Source organism: Erithacus rubecula (genome assembly GCF_903797595.1).
Source record: "Erithacus rubecula genome assembly, chromosome: 4".
NCBI lineage: Eukaryota > Metazoa > Chordata > Aves > Passeriformes > Muscicapidae > Erithacus > Erithacus rubecula.
This window is the reverse complement of record NC_136686.1, coordinates 54,490,110-54,507,221: the sequence shown is the minus strand read 5'-3', so window position 1 is coordinate 54,507,221 and position 17,112 is coordinate 54,490,110. Positions and strand designations below refer to the sequence as shown.

General features: G+C 44.1%; 1 protein-coding gene across 7 annotated transcripts in view; it reads right to left on the bottom strand.

The window, feature by feature from the left end:
* Window positions 1-9,357: 9,357 nt before the first annotated feature.
* CELSR1 (cadherin EGF LAG seven-pass G-type receptor 1) overlaps window positions 9,358-17,112 on the bottom strand; it is a 161,566-nt gene continuing 153,811 nt past the window's right edge. For 2 of the 7 annotated variants that reach the window (XM_079304733.1, XM_079304734.1), the window contains exons 29-35: window positions 16,473-16,598; window positions 16,050-16,186; window positions 15,470-15,573; window positions 14,507-14,674; window positions 13,422-13,664; window positions 12,817-13,081; window positions 9,358-11,504 (exon numbers count right to left, since the gene is read on the bottom strand). In XM_079304733.1, the coding sequence (XP_079160859.1) occupies window positions 11,480-11,504; window positions 12,817-13,081; window positions 13,422-13,664; window positions 14,507-14,674; window positions 15,470-15,573; window positions 16,050-16,186; window positions 16,473-16,598 (1,068 nt within the window). In that variant the 3' untranslated portion in view covers window positions 9,358-11,479. Of the gene's footprint in view, window positions 11,505-11,921; window positions 12,078-12,816; window positions 13,082-13,421; window positions 13,665-14,506; window positions 14,675-15,469; window positions 15,574-16,049; window positions 16,187-16,472; window positions 16,599-17,112 lie in introns of all 7 variants that reach the window. The other 5 variants (XR_013774130.1, XM_079304735.1, XM_079304737.1 and 2 more) reach the window with 5 other exon arrangements.

Sequence of the window (17,112 nt, the reverse complement as noted above, 5' to 3'; positions counted from 1 at the left end):
AAATGTGAAATGCTTTTTCCCCCCCTTACTTAAAGGTACCTGTCCCTAGTAAAGTACATATTTTATACTAAATGTGTGTTTGTGCTTTGAACTCTGGAAGTGGAGTGAATTATGTTTAAGTTCAGTACTTGGAATGAACTCCAGGCATCAGATACTTATTTTTCATTTTGCAGTTTTATAAAAAATGCTTTGGAGTCTTAAAACTGTGTTAAGTAGTTGCATCAGATGTTTATATAAATCAGAATTACAAATCTTAAGGGCTTAACAGCCTTGAATGTTAAATGTTTTCACACAACTGACTAAATTTCTGTTAACTGCTGAGCTCTGAGGCTGTTTGATTTATCTCCTGGAGAAGAGAATGCATTGTTGTGTTTGAGAAAAATGCAAATTCACAGATTTCCTTATTGTGGATCAGTATAGACCTCATAATGACTGGATCTTGCCATGTCTCAAAATTGAGTGCTCTTAGGAAGAGCTGAATACTCCATCAAAATCAGGTACTTTTATAAAGACTGGGTGCATATTGAGGATGCCCCAAGCTTATAATAAAACTTAATTGCAGCAAGCTAGCAAAAATGAATTCTTGTCTTTCAGCATGGTAGCAGAAGGTAACTGTTCCTCAAGTACAGTTGTGCAGGAGCAGGGCTTCCTGGTGGTGTAGAGTTTTGAGATTTTAACTGGCAGTGAGATCCCAGGTTTGCTGAGAGCTGCTGAGCCAGTGCCTCCTAGGAAAGGTTAGCCATGTCCTGTTTGTAGTGCAGCACCTGCAGAACAGAGGCTTTTGAATATATTCTCTGCTTCCCTCTTTCTGCTTAAGCATCCTTGACATTGGACACAGCAGTAATCCAGGATAGCTAATGCAGAAAGTTCAGAAGCTGACATGCTGCTCTTTGGTGGAAACCTCTCCAGTAATGATCTCCATTCACTTCATAGGCTCAGAGGACTTTGATTTTTATCATCAGAAGTGAACCTTCATGGTTCTGCTGAAGAGTCTTCATCTGAGGTAGAGGTGAATGTGGAGAACGTTTGGTTAGTACAGACTCATTGTCTGAGCAGGGTGGAGCTGCAGCTCAGCCTCTTCCCACGATGACAAGCAAAGCCCTTTGACATGATGGAGTGATTGCAGCTCTTGCTCCCAGTGAACCTCCCCACACTGCTGTGAGCTAGGAGTTAGGGAGCATTTGTGAAATTCAAAATGCAAACAGCTTCTGGCATGGGATGCTTCACTAGAGGCTGTCCAGCAACACCACATTTGTGTGTTTAAACCAGCATTTCCAAACAGCTTGGAAGCAGGGAGTGGGGAGTGAGGTGGGAGCAGAGATTGGCACTGGGGTCAGGCAGCCATGTGCCCTGCAAGGGACCATCACTGACAGCATTGCTCACACAGCCTTTGCCAAGGCTGGAATTGGGCCAAGATTAATCTTGAATGGGGTAAGGGCAGTCTATCAGGTCAGTTTTCTTTTTTATATCTATTGCAGAAGATTGCCATCAATGTGCTTTTTAAAATTTGTTGGCTTTTCACTTTTTTTTTGTAATTTCTTCTGCCACTTTGCAACAAATTGCAAACAGGTGATTTCACTTTCAAGTTGTCATTAAGCTTTGCAGGTCTTGAAATATTTGGTTTCAAAGACTCATGTGCATCTATTTAGAAATGGCGTTTTTCCTTCCAAAGTAGAAAATGTGATAACAAGATTAGGATCATGTAACTGAAAAACCACAACTCATGTCAGCTGAGGCTGGGTCTGAATTGAAATCTCTGTTGTGCCCTGTGAATGTATTTGAATCCTGTGTTTCTGAGTGTGTAATGGCTGAAAAATTGCACTCCAAGTGCAGTTTTATTCCAGAAGTGCTTGTGTAAAACTTGTCTTAATTGACTCCTGGTTTTGCTCCATCTTGGCAGTGTTCCTGCCCCAGCTGGTGCTGGAGGACAGAAGTGTCCCCATGCCAGGAGAGCAGGGCTGCTCAGTGATTCTGTCTTCGCCTGGTTAGCAACTTTGGAGCACTGAAATGTTGCACAGCTGTGCTGAAGGATTTCATTCACACTATGGCAGCACAGTACTTGCAGTCCAGCAGTAAAAGCATTGGCTCTCAGTGTTTGCATTGGCTTTTAGGGCTGAGAGAAGCTGTCATCCTCCCATTTCAAAAGTGAGCATTCACCCTCTTTAGCTGCAAACCACAAGGAACAAAGCTGCTGTTGTTTTTATAAAGCTTTATTCCCCTTCTTCCTTTTTAGAGTAGCTCTATACTTTAGCATACTTACAAGCGAAAAACCCCCCAAATTTTAGATGCAGCATTTAAATTAGTATTTCTATATGTGAATATTGAACCCAGCCCCTATGGACAAGGCTGAGCTCTCCTGGAAGCTGGGGATGAGTGTGTGCAGCCTCCTGTGCAGCCTCTTCCCCCCAGGGCACTGAGATGGGATTGGAGTGAAGGCTCACAGCACAAGCTCTGTGCCAGGATTTCAGGATCATGCTGTTTCAGAGTAAAGGATACAATTTCCCCTTCCACCTTTATTCCCAAACCAGAATTTTCGAACCTCTCTTTGTCCACAAGTACCCTTTCAGCTTGGAGGCCTCAGCGCAGGGAGGGCTGGGCAGGGTCTCTGCTGTCCCTGCTTTGCTCGGGACCGGGTTGGGCTCTGCAGCCACAATGAGCTGCAGGGGGATCTCAGCGCCATCAAACACCCTCGGGTTTAATTGCAAACACTCTGCATTTATACGTATTTACACGCTTTAAAGCATTTAAAGAACGAAGTGAAACGATCGATGATAAATGCGATAACCACACCAAGGTGTGCTGTGCCATTTCCAGCTCCAGCACCAGGAGGCACCAGGACATCACGGCCATCCCTCCCAGCCGCCGTGTCGGGACATGGTGGCAATGAGCACATCTCTAAGCGAGAGTTTCTCCCTTCTGCAATAGATTTTTGCTGAGCCAGTCCGTTGGGAGGATTGCCCCTCGGTGGGTTTGCTCACAGCAGGGATGAAGCTCCCAGGCTGTCAGCACAGCCGTGGCAGGCTGAGAAGCAGCACCTTGAAGAGCCAAACTCACTGGGGCTGGGCAGAGAGCGTGGTACAGGTCAGGCCAGTGACCCCTGGCACCAGGGAAAACACACATTTCTTCTTGGAGTTCAGGTCCTGCCCTCTTTCCCTGTGCCAGGCTGTGCAGGTCATTGGTTTCCTGGTCACTCTCAAATTTCATCTGGTTCTTGAATGGGAGGAGGTAAAAGGGAGATTTTTTTTTTTTTTTTCCTTGAGAACTAGTACCAGATTCTTACACTTTGAATATATGAGGGTGCTGATGGACAGTGACTTCTGGAGTTTTTTTAAGTGTCTTACTTTTTACTACAGGCATAGCACCAGCTACAGAAATGAGAAAGCAAAAAGTGAATTGACTCCTCATTCTGTGCAGGTATGCAGCATTCAGAGTAATTTCTTAATTACAAAGGAGCTTCCAACTCATTCTGCAAGTTTAAGGTCCTAGAAACAATGAAATACATGGACAGATACCCCCTAAACAGGCCCTACATGGAGAAATTAATTTTTTGGGGTGGCTGCCCCGCCCTGAACTTTGATAATTTAGTGGCACTTTTCCCATTCAATAGCACCATCTTTTGAGGAGGCTCCCAGGAAAATACCAGTCTTGTAATTACAGCATTTCAGTCCCTGTGGTGAAAAGCAGCAGACCTACTTCCAGTAAGAAGATACATCAAGAGAAAAGTGACCTGACTCCTCTGTCCTGGATTTCTCCAGAAGTGCTGTGGGGGCTCCTGACAGAAATTCCTCTGGTGCTTTGAATTCCTGCAGGGCTCCTGGGCTTGTGTCTCTGGGGTAGCATGAGCTGGTGATGCCTGGAAAGGTTGATCTGGAATGGAGACTAGACAGAGCAAAAGGAATAAAACAGGTATTTATTGAAAGGATTCACCTTTGGCAGTGCAAGAGCCTGGCTGGGGCTCCACTCAAGTTAAATCCAAGATGGATCCTCATCCATCCAAAAGTTTTTACACTTTTATAAGTTTTGGTTCATCTACATATTGGAGTTAATTGTCTAACCACAGCCCCAGGCTATGAAGTCTCAGCCCCCTGGCTTGCCCTCTTCCCTTTGCTGTTGTTTCTGCTTTTTTGGGCAACAGGTGTCCTTGATCCTCTAGCTGGGAAGAGATTGTTTTGTCTAAACAAACCATGAAAAGAACTTACTAACACCTAATATGAAGTTTAAGAGTTACACACTAAGCAGCAGAGATTCTGGAAAAAAAAAAGCTAAATCCCAAGGCATCACTGGATGTGGTCTGCAAGCAGTGTTGGTGGCAGTTCTGGACGGCAGATGGAACATCTGAGTTGTATCAGAAAACCTTCAAGTTGAACTCCTAGACAAATGGTGAATTCTTCCTTTTCTCCAGGAGTGCTCCTAGGGAGGAAAGAGACTCAAGATGCATGTTGCACTGATTTTGTGGGAGCCAGCTGCTTCATTCCTCTGTGCATCCAGTTCTCTTTTTCTTTCAGTGAAATTTGACCAGAGCAGAGAGGAAGTTCAGCCATGTCCTCCTGGAAGATGTGTCATGTGCTCCTCTTCCCCCTGGCAGCTACTGCAGAGGTTTCCTCTGCCTCCCACTCTGCTGTGCTCTCCAGGGCTGATGAACACCAGCCCAGCAGGAAAATCCTGGGCTGTGCCCACTTCTCGGGGCAACACAGGAGGAAAACTGAGTGAAAACCAGTGATGGACCATTTCTTCTCTCATTTGAAGGACTTCAGTGAAATTTGCATCTAAAAAGGGCAGCAGAGATCTCTTTGGAAATCTGTCAGTCTCAAAGGCTGCGTGCCCAGCTCTGCTGCTGCTCCTGCCTGGTGGCAAAGCAAATTCAGCTGGTCTGGTGTGGTCTCATTACACTGGATGAGGCTTTGTATGCAACTATAAACATCAAAGAAGGATGGACTGTAAACATAAAATTGACTGGTATGCAAAAATAGGATAATTAGCCATGTAGCATCTGTGGATTTCAGGTTGGTGCTGGATTAAAGATGGTTTTCATTTTAATCTAGTTACTTAACTACTCTTCACACATTTTTATCACTCCTCTCTGAGACTACACAAAGGACTCTATCGGCCATGTCACCAACAGTTCCATGGCTGTTAGCAAATTTGCTATATATAGTAAAACTGTTTGATCGATCTATCACACATTTGGAAGCTTTCAGGTGTGACTTTTTAAATTGAAAATCACTTTACATATTATTAGTTCTTATTCATATAGTAACACTTTTAGAAATAAATCAGAATAATCTACACTGGGTTTAAATATTAAAGGTGTTTTATGGTACAAGATTGTTACACTGAGTTAGTTTTACACCTACCTCTTAGGGTGAAGGAGACAGCACAAGAAGAATCTGTGAACTGATTAGTAGCCAGGTGCTGATACTTATTTATGACACAACCATTTCATGGAGCAGAGACTGTCCTCTTGTGGTGTGTCTCCTCTGCACTGCAATGCAAGAGTGATGCTTGAACTCCAGAGCAAGCAGGGGAACTAGATACTGAGAGGAGAGCTGAGATTGATGACTTTTAAGGACCAGGAGAAATGTAGATACTGTCTAAGCACAATAGATTGATCCAGGGAATTAGAGCAGGCAGCTCTGCTCCCGTGCTGCTTGGACAACTGTCCAGCCCTTTAATTACAATGAACTTCCTGTAGCCAATGCTGTTGAGCACCTGCCTTGAAAAGCCAGCCCAGCAGAGGCCAGGCTTGAAGCTCCTGTGTTAAACCTCCTAAGAGGCACGTTTAACACAGATGGAGCTTGCAGAAAATCCCAAGGGATGCCTGGTGTGTCTGTGTATCACCACAGAGGCAAACTAAACACTGTGCAAGAAGCAGGAATGTTTTGTTGTTGCTCTGCTCCAGCAAAGGAACAGCCTTGACAGAAGCTCCCTTGGGTTTACTCAGCTGTGATGGCACTGGCTCTGTCATGGATCTGCCCACAGGGAAGTGATGCAGACTGGGATGCTGGAGGACCTGCCCTGTCCTGACTGAGCAAGAAAAAAAATACACAAGCTGCTTTTGGGTTGTGCTTGGCACAGCCTAGATAAAATCAGCCAGGAAAGTGTTTTTCCCAGTGGAGAAAGCTGTGTGTCAGGAGTGCTTTGATGGCAGCTCCTCACCACCTGCTCACTCCCATTTGGCCATTTTGTGCCAGCACTGTGAACCCTAACCCCTAAAGACCCTAAGCCAACTGGGCTTTTGCCTGATCCTCTCCATCCCTGAGACCTGTGCATCTGTAAGTGAAGGAGATAACCATTCTAGGTTTCTGTTTGTTTTATTCAGGAAATAAACATGTAATAAAAGGTATTGATTTTTCTCAAAATCAATGTCCAATTTCCTGTTTCCCCTGGAAACTTTGCACTTTGCTGACTCCCAACCACAGCAGCTGCTGCTTTGATGAGATTCAGTGGGATGCTCCTAACCTGGAGGGAATGGATAATTCACAAGGACCCTCTGCTTCAGCTGCCCTGTTTATACATACACAGGACTTCCCATGCTCACTGTTTCCTTGAGTGTATGAATATCTAACAACACCACAGACCCAACTCTATGTTCTCCACTTGGAAAGCACAATACAGGCTGAACATGCAAACAAGCAAGAGGTTTTCCTACACACTAGCCCAAGGGGCTGGTGATTTTGCAAACTGTTGTGTTTCTAGAGAGGTAAAGCTCTCTCACAGCACCTCCATGAAGCATCAGTCCACAGGGAAATCAGTCTGGGCCTCCCTTCAAATAAAGACAGTATGTTCAGACTGTGCAAAATTTGAGTTTGAAGGAGTGGATACTCAATTCAGAAATATCTTTGAGCAGAGGGATGGCAGCAGCAGATGTCTGACCCAGGCAGAAGGGGGGACACAGCACAGCACAGAGCTCTGGAGGGCTCCTGGGAGCACTTACAAATGCTTTGAAGTATTTAGAAGACAATCATGAATTAACAGGGTCTCTTTGCCACACACACACTTCAGATTAATCTAATTTTCTTTTATACAATGCCTGGCACAGTGAATAAAGGGGCAGCAGCAGCAGCAGATGGAACATGTCTTCAGTGAATGGTTTGATACTGCCCCACACTATTCTCATACACAAAACACTGTCAGTGCAGCTGATGTCAATCGATATGAGGTAGGTGCAAAACTTGCTTGGCAAGAAAAGAAGTGTTACAAAAGCCCTCTTGGGCTTAGTTTTATTTGATATTTTCATTCATGGTTTGAATGATGAAATAAAAGGTAGCTGGTAAAGGCTGCAGATGCTGCCTCCAGGCATCCTCATGGGCAGGACTAAAACCCAAAATGAGCATGAGAAACTGGAGGATGGATCCAAAAATCAATAGACTGAAATGGAAAATGAGTCCAGTACAAATTGCTTCTTTTAGGGAGGAGAAGTGAGTTGCACTTGTGCAAACAGGAGAATAAAGGCATGGCAGAACCCCTGCAAGAGAGGCTGTGAGGCCCAAATGCATCCAGAGTGCTCCTGGTGCTGCAGGGGTGTTGGTGTGACAGTGTGATATCTCACCAGAGCTGCTGGGGACCTTTCTGTCATCTCCAGACCTTGGCAGGGGCATCCTCTGCAGCTGAGGGGGCTGTGTGCCTAAGCATGGCATAAGGATTCAGAAAAACTCACTCATCATCCTCAGAAATGCTATTGCAAGCTACTGGCAATTCTACTGCAATTATTGTTTAGGACTTTTAGACAGAACTCTGAGTATATTTGAATATATTTGAGCATATTGAGTTGTTTAAGTGACTGGGCTTCATGACTGCTTATGTTACTGCAGCCTTACCATGCCATGCTGCTGCCAGTGCTGCATCTCTAACAGATTTTTTTCTACAATTTACTTAGGCTAAATATCCTTATTAAGATTAGGACAGGAAAAGTGAATTAAATGGAGATTTTTTAAATTATTTCTTTTTTTGGGGGTGTGTTGGCAGGCCTACTGCTTGCATTTTGTGCACTGCTCTGGTCTCTTCTCTCCCTGCCACCACCAAAAAGGCTTTAGTTGATGTGGTCGTGGGTTGAAGAAGGGCAAGGAGGAAGGGTAAAGGTACAGCAGTGTTTTTGCACATGGAACAGTTACTGCTGTTAGAGCTGCCCAGCTGGAAAGGGATTACTCACGTGCTCTAGGACAGAGCCTGTCTCTCTCTTTGACCTGGAGAAGGTGACAGAGATGATTCTCACTGCCTGTCCTGCTGCAAGCAGCAAAGGTGTCCATTATAGGGGATAGGAATGAAGCTGAAGGAAGAAATATTTTTTGCTGCTTGTGACTGAATCAGGCAGCTCACTGTGTACTAGAAATTTAAATGGATCCAAAACAACACGAGAGATGTATGAGGGAAATACATGGATTGCTGGAGACAAGCACAACCCCTCCCTCTGGGAAGCCCTGAGCTGCAGAGCTGGGGCTGTGGACCCTGCTGGGGCCACCTTGCCATGTTTTGTGTGGCTGATAATCCTCTTTTCCTAAACATATGCTGCAGGTCACTACTGGAGACAGGATCACAGCCTGGTCTCTCCCTTAACTAACCTGCTTATGTGAAAGCCTGAGGCTTACTGTGCTTCTCCACACAATGGTGAACTAATACTTGAGAAAAAACTCAGTGTTCCACCAAATAATGCACTCGCACAATGAAATTAAAAACAGTTTCCCTTTGGGATAATTACTTGAGTTTGTTTGGTGTTTTGCCAGAGCTGTTTCCAAACTGAAGATCCTGAAGATTTGATTTTGCTCCTAAATCAGCATCCAGGCTCTCTCTACCTGGCTTCACACTGGCCAGTTGACACTGAGAAATGCTTTGATTTCCAGCAAGCTGACATGACATGTGCAGGTCACTGCTGTGCTTGTGAGATGCATGAATGAGGACTTGCACAACAGCCTGGAAAGGACTGAGTGAGCAGGACCTTGCCTTGGCCTCAGCTGCTTTGGGAGAGGCAAGGACAGAGCCCAGACGGTCCCAGAGGCTCTTGTCACTCCCTGCAGGCTGCCACTCCCCTCGAGCTGCTCCCACACGTCCTTTTGTAAAACTGATGTTTTCCTGGTGATCTGCTCTGTTCCAGGTTAGCACAGGGCATTTCTCTTCCATGGACCATTTCCCACATCTGAAGAATTCCACAGGTTTGGACTGAAATGCCATGCACACTGTGGCATCCTGTGCCAGCACAGGGCTCTGGGCTGCATTGCCTGGCTGGTGCTTTACAGCCTCTGCTGCCTCAGTGAGAGATGGGTACCTGTATGTTCCTGCTCCTGCTAATCCCCAGGAAATGCCATTTGGACTCTCATCATCTGTGCTGCACTTAAAAATAAACCACCAGAGGAAGAATACAAGTTCAAAAAAATTTCTTAATTTATTGTAAATTCTCCTTTCATCTGTGATGCAATTCCAGTGTTCTGCACATTAATAAATATACATTTGTTAAAAAAAACAAACAAACTTCCAGTGTCTAATCTGCCATAAAGCTTTTAAAAAGTCATAAAAATAGGTTTTAATTTTTTTGTCATTAATACAACTGACCCTCATTTACTGCAACAATTCTGATCAAAATAAAAACTACCTACATCTCACTGGGACAAAATATACATACACAGATGTAAGAACAACTAGCATGGGTTATACACAATGCCTGAGCACACAGCCAAGTGCCAGACCCTTAAAACATTCAAATATTTTTTATGTCAGAAAATGTCACAGAGTGTGTTGCATAATTTTTAAAGGAACAGCATCTTTCCTGCCTCTCTCCTTACAAAGGCCTCCTTGATACTTTGAAAATTCTAAGAACATAATGAAACCAAGAGTACAGTACACAGTTTCTCATCTTTTCCTCAACTCCTGCCTTTTATTTAGCCCGATTTTCTTCCCCTTCACACACATTTACACAAACAAATAGCCAATATTTTCCCAGAAGGGCTGCTATGGTGAGCAAGGAGCTCCTGAAAGCCTTGTTGGCAGGCACAGGCACAGGCACAGCATTGTCATCCCTGCAGTCACATATTCCCACCATGGGAGCCACTGGCTGAGCTCTGCCTTGCACTGCTGGATGCAAACTTTTTCACAGCTTACTTTTCCTTTTTTTGTAAACATTGCAGGAAGGTGAAGACAGCAGGCAGGTCACACTTAACTTTCCTGTACTTGTGAAACCAGCACATTTTGTGGGAAACATGAAACCTTAAGCCTTCCATGAGCTTTTTGAAATATCACGAAGAGCAGGGCTTTGTTCAAGAGCTGGGCAGTTAAATCTGCTTTTAAGTCATGTATTTTTGCTTTGATTAGCAATGTGCTGAATCCAATGAGCAAAAAAAGAGAAAAAAGCCCCCACACCTGAGGCAGACCTTGATCCATGGGAGGAAGGCCCTCTCCTTGGGACATGCAGAGTGCTGGTTTGTTGCAGAGCCAGACTAAGGTCAAAACCAGTTATTTTCTTGTTCTTGGTAAGGGAAATACTGATTTGACTTCTTCTAGACAATGACTGTGTTGAAACCTTATACAAAGACATGTGTAGTCCTGAAGTTCAGTTCCTGAACACTTCAATGCACTTGTGAGAAGAGATCAAAATACCAAAAAAAAAAAAAAAAAAATTGTAGGTTTTAGAAGAGCTTATGAGAAAAACATACTGTGCCCTTGTAAGTGTTCCAAAATCTGTTAGCAAAACTTATAAATTATAGTAATGGATTTTGATGTAATCTTTACTGTAGTACTTTGAAAATTGCATTGTGTCTGAAGGTGGCTTCCATGCAAACCTCAGTTACTTATCAAACGCCAAATTCAAGTAAAATTGTGCAATGTTCATATAAAAAATATCAAAACATCTTTTTAATTGATTTCCTATTATCAAATTAAGAAGATCAGTATAAATGTAAAATATACAAAGGAACTTTGTCTTTAGCAACACCATACAAAATATATAAAAGTATCTACACTTTTTATATATATATATATATATATAAAGGATTTTTTTTCTTAAGACGATGTGTCCGTAGGGGGGTGGACAGAGATGCTGGCATAGAAACCAAAGGACACTTGTTTAGATATTCCTCCCTAGAGCTCAGAATCCTCAAGGGCTCACACTGTAGCCATCAAAACTCCACAAGAGACACCTCATAGTGCTTGTCTTTAGGCTTATTGTAGGTCCACTAGGAAACAATGTGTTTTTCCTTGGTTCACCCCTGGAACATGCAATCCCTGCAGCACTGTCTGCAGGGTGCACAGGTATCTGTCCATCACAGTGCATCCCTGTGGCCATTCCCATGTTTTCAGCATGGGTTCCTGTGGAAGGAGTGTACCACACAGAGCCCTTTTTGCAAGTGCAGCTGGGAGCAGCCAGGAGTCTGCCAGAATGTGCAGCCACGTGGGAATGGATGCCCACCTCACCCTCCTCGCCGAGTGGCCGCTCTGATGAAGTCCGAGGCGAGGAGTCGGAACCGTGCAGAGGTGATCACAATTCCCTGATGGTTCAAATTGAAGTTTCATTACTGCCTCTGTCAGTGAGAAGAAGTGATCATGCAGGCTTAGGGTTAAACAGGCACAGGCAAACCACTCCACCCAAACCCACCTAATTGTTTTAAGTAAGGACTCATGCTCTGTGAAGTTACTGTGCCTTGCCAATTCAATGCTTTCTCTCCTAGAAGGGACATTAGCTGGGAGAAACAATTTCAGGTAGTACACAACAAAAATGTTTTAGAGGAAGTTGTGCAGAGGGCTTGTGTTTGTCTAATGCTTTGCTGAGGATGCAAGGTTCACACACAGATCTTACAAGCTGTTAGAAGCCTGGTGTATCAGATGGATTCATGCAATCTGCTGCCAACAGCAGAGCTTTCCATGATGCCAAAGCTCTGGAGATAACACAGTTGCTTAGTACAAGCTGGTGAGATATTCTCCAGTAATGACTGTGTTACCTGGTAGCAGCTTATTCAGTAATGGCTTATCAAAACATCCATGTTTCCTGGCTAACTAGGATCTATTTCATCAGCCAAATCCCAGCAATCCAAAGATGTGCTTTTGCAGTGAGGTGGGAATGGTCTGTGCGCCCAAACAACAACGATAGTTACAGCCTGGTGAGACAGTGCCAGAGTTAAAGCTGAGAGATTTTAAAGAAAGGTGAGAAATTTTCTCTCAGTTTGGTGAAACATTAAGACTATTATTCATGTTAATAAAAAATGAGACTATATGCATAAAATGCCTGCAGAGACTTACCATATGGCTGTTGTCTTAATTTGAAATGCAAGAATTATGATGAGTAATGAGGTTTCTGAGAATTTCCTTTGGCCGAGAGCTTGCTCAGCCTTTTGTTTATGTTTGATTTAGTTTACAATGGTAAATTCACACACTGATTGCCATGCAGCAGGTAGGAATCACATGCCTGGTAATTTAGGATCAGTATCTTGGTAATCTCTCCAGCCTTGGGGTCTCCTGCCTCAGCCATGGTTTCCCTCTGCCCAGATGGACACTCACACCACAGCCTTGTGCCTTTGCCCACCCATTCCTGGCAGGGTGGCAGGGCAGAGTGTGGCTGCTCCTGTCCAAATGTGCCAGTACCACATCAGCCTGCCAGTTCAGAGCATGCCAGGGTGACCCAGTAGCAGGTGTCTGTCACAGCACCTTGCCCAGGATACCTGTTTTGTCCTTCTGATGGCTGGAACACCACAGCCTGGAGACCTGGTATGGGCCAACCATCAAGACAGCCACTGGTGATGGACTCTGGCCAGTCACCAGAGGAAAGTTTAGCTCATGTGTGAGTCTGGGTTGGAAGGTGAAGGATGAGAGCACAGGAGGGCATCCCAGGGCACTTACTCTGAGTCTGAGGTGTCAGCATGTCCTGTTCCCACGTGGAGGCTCATGGCCATGCCATTGAGCTGGTCTCGAGACTGCTCCCTCCGAACATTTTTCACTGTGACCCCTGAGTCCGAAGGAGAGCGGAGCCCCTCGTTTGTCCCTAGGGAAGTAGTCCTGGATGAGACTGTGCTCTGATTGTAATCCGACAGCTTTTCCCGCAAACGATTCTTCATATTCTTATCCACCAGTGGGGGAGGGTAGGTAACTTTATTTTTTAAGATGCCTGTTAAGGAAAAGAGGGAATAATAAAATTTTTTAAGTGTATCAGTAATTCCATTTATCAAGTTAAGCACATGCAAGATGTTACGTTCTCTATTTATTACTAAGACTTCTAGTTTGGCACTTCATTTCATAACCAAAAGAAGACTTCAGCAACTACCTACTAGTTACTAGTTATTACCTACTAGTTACTAGTTACCACCTACTACTTCTCATATCTGGCTACACAGGTTGGAGCCATTTGGAAAGTATTTTTCCCTGACAGAGCTACCGTTTAAACTAATTAATGCTCATTAACCCCCCAGTCTCCCAATCCAACTGTGAGGCTGGGTTGGCTGTGCTACCTTTCCTCTGTTCCGGCTGCTGGTTATTCTGGTGGGCCAGAGGTCTGTTCTCCTTCTGCTGCCCTTCGTTCTCCTTGTCCTGTGGTGCTTCATTGCTGTGGTTCACCTGGTTTTCCCTGTGAAGCTCTACGTTGACCTTGGTCTCTACTTTGAGTTTTTGTTTCCTACCGGGGTCCTCACCATCGCTGGCTGTTACGCACTCTGTGGGCCAATAGGGTTTCACATGATTGGGAAGGGTATCAACTGCAATGCAAAAAAACACTAGCTCAAAAAACACTTTTGATATGCCCTCTCAACCACTGCCTGGCCTCTGTGGCTGGAGAGGAGCTGTGTCCTTGCTGGACTGCACTGCCCTTGGGGTGTATTAAATCGCCAAAAATATCACCTGGTAGGATGGCAGGGTGCCCAAACCCTTCCCAGAGCGAGGTTGCCAGCTCCATTATGGAGAAGTGTGAGGCCAACCCGCCTTCTCAGCTCTCAGGGTCAGAGATCCCTCCTTGAGGAGGTTGCTTTCTGAAGGCTGAGGGCACCCCAGGCACCCTGTGCTGTATCTGTGAAGAGCCACAGCACACAGCCTGGATGTTTGTCATTCAAAGTTATCTTGCATTACGACAGGATCAACTATGTTTAGAAATGCCTGCATCCTACCACACAGAAATTATGTCAATGGTCAATGATTGCCAACTCTTTAGGTCCAGGGCCTCCCCAACACCAATGCCTTTACTGCCTGAGGAGGGGCAGGCATTTCTTTCCCCTGCCCTCAAAACATGCAGCTTCTTTCTCCTCTTTTTCATATGAGAATTTGCTGGCTTGGCAATGCCATGTCCAAGTGCTTTGGGGACCTGTCTGCAAAACTCACTCTACCTTAAGGCATTCAGCATTCTGTGTGATTCAGTACTCAGCAACCCCTGTGAACAAGCCTTTGGAAGAAGAAAGGTCTCTAAGCTGGAAACAAAAGGATCTCTACAGAAGCAAGGCACAAAGGTGGAGATGCTGCCTCAGTCACATGGTAGTGGGGCAAATTTATGCCGTCTAAACTAAAGCTATTTTAGAGCACCATTGCCCTCCCCTGGCACTGGGGGTACCTTTGGGTGTGCTGTGGAGTGGGCCATGCTCGTTGTTTTTGGAAGCTGATGTGTTCCACTGCTTCTCTGTCTCGAGCCCATCGTCCTCGCTGTCGGAGGAATGGGAGGAGGCGTAAGAGCTGCTGTGCTCATCGAGGGACAGCTCGCTGTCCGAGTCCGAATCGTGCTCTGCAAACGGGGATGGCAAAACACAGTGCAAGGGTAAATGCAGTTAATAAATCTACCTGACAAATGCACAAGGAAAAAGGAAAGGCAGGCATATGGTTCAGGCCATGGGAGGAATGAGCTCTTACATCTGTAAGTGTATACAGGATAAACTCAGAAGGACAGCAGCACAACCACTGGGAAGCACAACCTCTCAGCTCAGCTAGTGGGCAGGATCTTTTACACATATAGGATGTGGAGAACAGATGGGAACATAGTTCTCACTGTTTAATATGCAGAACAGGAACTCTATTGGATCTCAATGAACACAATACACAGGCAAAACAAGATACCTAGAAATATCAAGAATCTGAAATGCACTTAAAAACTGCTACAAGGAGACAAAATTGAATGTCAAGAACAAAATGAAAGGAAATCAGACAAGAGGCACTTCTCATTTTTTGTACAAGCCACAGAGCAGTAAAGGAAAATATTGCCTTAAGGTCTTAAACATTACAATTTCTCCAACTAAAAATTAAGAGCTACAGTGCATAATTTGTGAGAAAGGGAACTCTGTAAACTGTCAACAGCTGTGAGAGCAACAAATAAAAATTAAACCATCACAAGCAGCAAACACATGATACTTCCATTCCAGCATTTCCTTGTAAGGCAGCCATTGCATAGCTTGTTATGCCAATAGCATAATGAGAATGAGAACATCTAATCATTCTAATTATTCCTTCTGTTATAGGAGACTTCAAAGAATATGATGAGAAAAAGGTGCACAAATGGGTCAACGCATTTAGAAATTATTCTTACCATTGGATTTGGATGGATTCCTATGAAAAATGGAGGAATCTGCTTCAGTCTGACCAGCCCTTGCTTGACTTGAGGATCCACTGAGTTTATGAGCAGCCTCATCCCTTTGAGAAGAAAAACAGAGGACAACTTTCTTGGTCACTTCACTGTTCTTAACAACAAGGCAGATATGCAGACAGCTGCAGGGGATGCCAGCCAGCCTGTGCTTGACTGCACAGTCACTTTATGGTGAGACAGAGGTTATCCTGATGTAGCTATCTGCCTTATGTCATATGAATCACACTCTGAAAAAGCCTGGAGCCAATGAGCTAAACTGTGCTCCTTGAGACATATCTGAATTAGAACAGGCAAGCAGCACAGCCCATCTAGGTAACATCACTCTTAGGTTAACTACTGAGCTGGTGGAACCCTGCCCCGAAGACACATGCAACAGAAAATGACCAAAGAGAACGACAGTCACATGAAACAGAACTGTTAAGACATAAACCAAGTAGCATTTGAACCAGAGTTCTGATTTCCACAAGAGCAATAAAAAGGGAAAGGCAAGCACCTGAAAGCCATGCACCTGCCACCGGATTACCTGAGAATATAAGCAAGGTAGCTATTGTGGCTCTTGGCTGACCTGACGGTGCTTTCTAGGGAGACAGTGGATTCCCCCATAGTTGTGCGGTACATGTTGGGCTCTTCTATGTACGTGTTGTTACAGTTCAGAGATCGCTGACGGGGAAAAAAGACAGAAAGCAATAGTGAATGACCCTTCCAGAAGCTCATGTTACCCACAAATGTATTTCAAAAAACCAAATGGGTTTTGGTACCAGGGAAATAATTATTTTATCTCAAAGATTTAAATTAAAATAAAAATCAAAACTTTCAAGAGACGCCATCAGTAATCTGAAAGCAATCCTTCAGTTCACTTAACTGCAGACAAGTCACCTATAAGTTTATTTTAGGTAACTTCTACCAGCAAGAGGATGTTTTTTCTCCCAGTGCTTTTTTTTCTTACAGTTAACAATGTAGCTCTTGTTGCAGTGGAATCATCTGGAAGAGGTTTCTTTCCAGTCAAAGTGTTCTTCAAGTGCTTTCTCACTTCTTTGTTAAATACGCAGTGGAAGAAGAAAATGAACAGCCCCTGGATAATTTTAGAGAGAGGAAAATGTAAATGCTTCACTACTACCACATTGCAAATATGGATATTAGAGAACACCCATTTTGAAACAACTCCTGAATTCTAGTTTGTAGCCCATTATGTTGTATTTCAAATGCAATAAATATTTTCTTTCTTGACTGAAATGGCATTGACTGATCTCCTAGCACTTCTTCATAATTTGATTCCAAGTTCAAATGTTCGTTAAAGGCCTGGGAAAATATACAATAATATGCATTTCTCTGGAATTTACAGAGCTTGATATGAGAAGAAATCCAAAGGGAACCTCCATGTTCCACTAGAAAATAGTCAGAGATTTTAGAATTTGGGATTTTGGAGTTTAGCAATAGCAGCACATGCAAAATATCACAGCATTTAGTGAAATCCCCTGGAAATAGGCAACTTCTGTGAAACAAGCCTTAATACTGTGTCTAAGAGAATTTTAGAAAGCCTTATGAGATGTGAAGAGGTGCTGGGGGCAGAGAGGTCCCAACTCTTT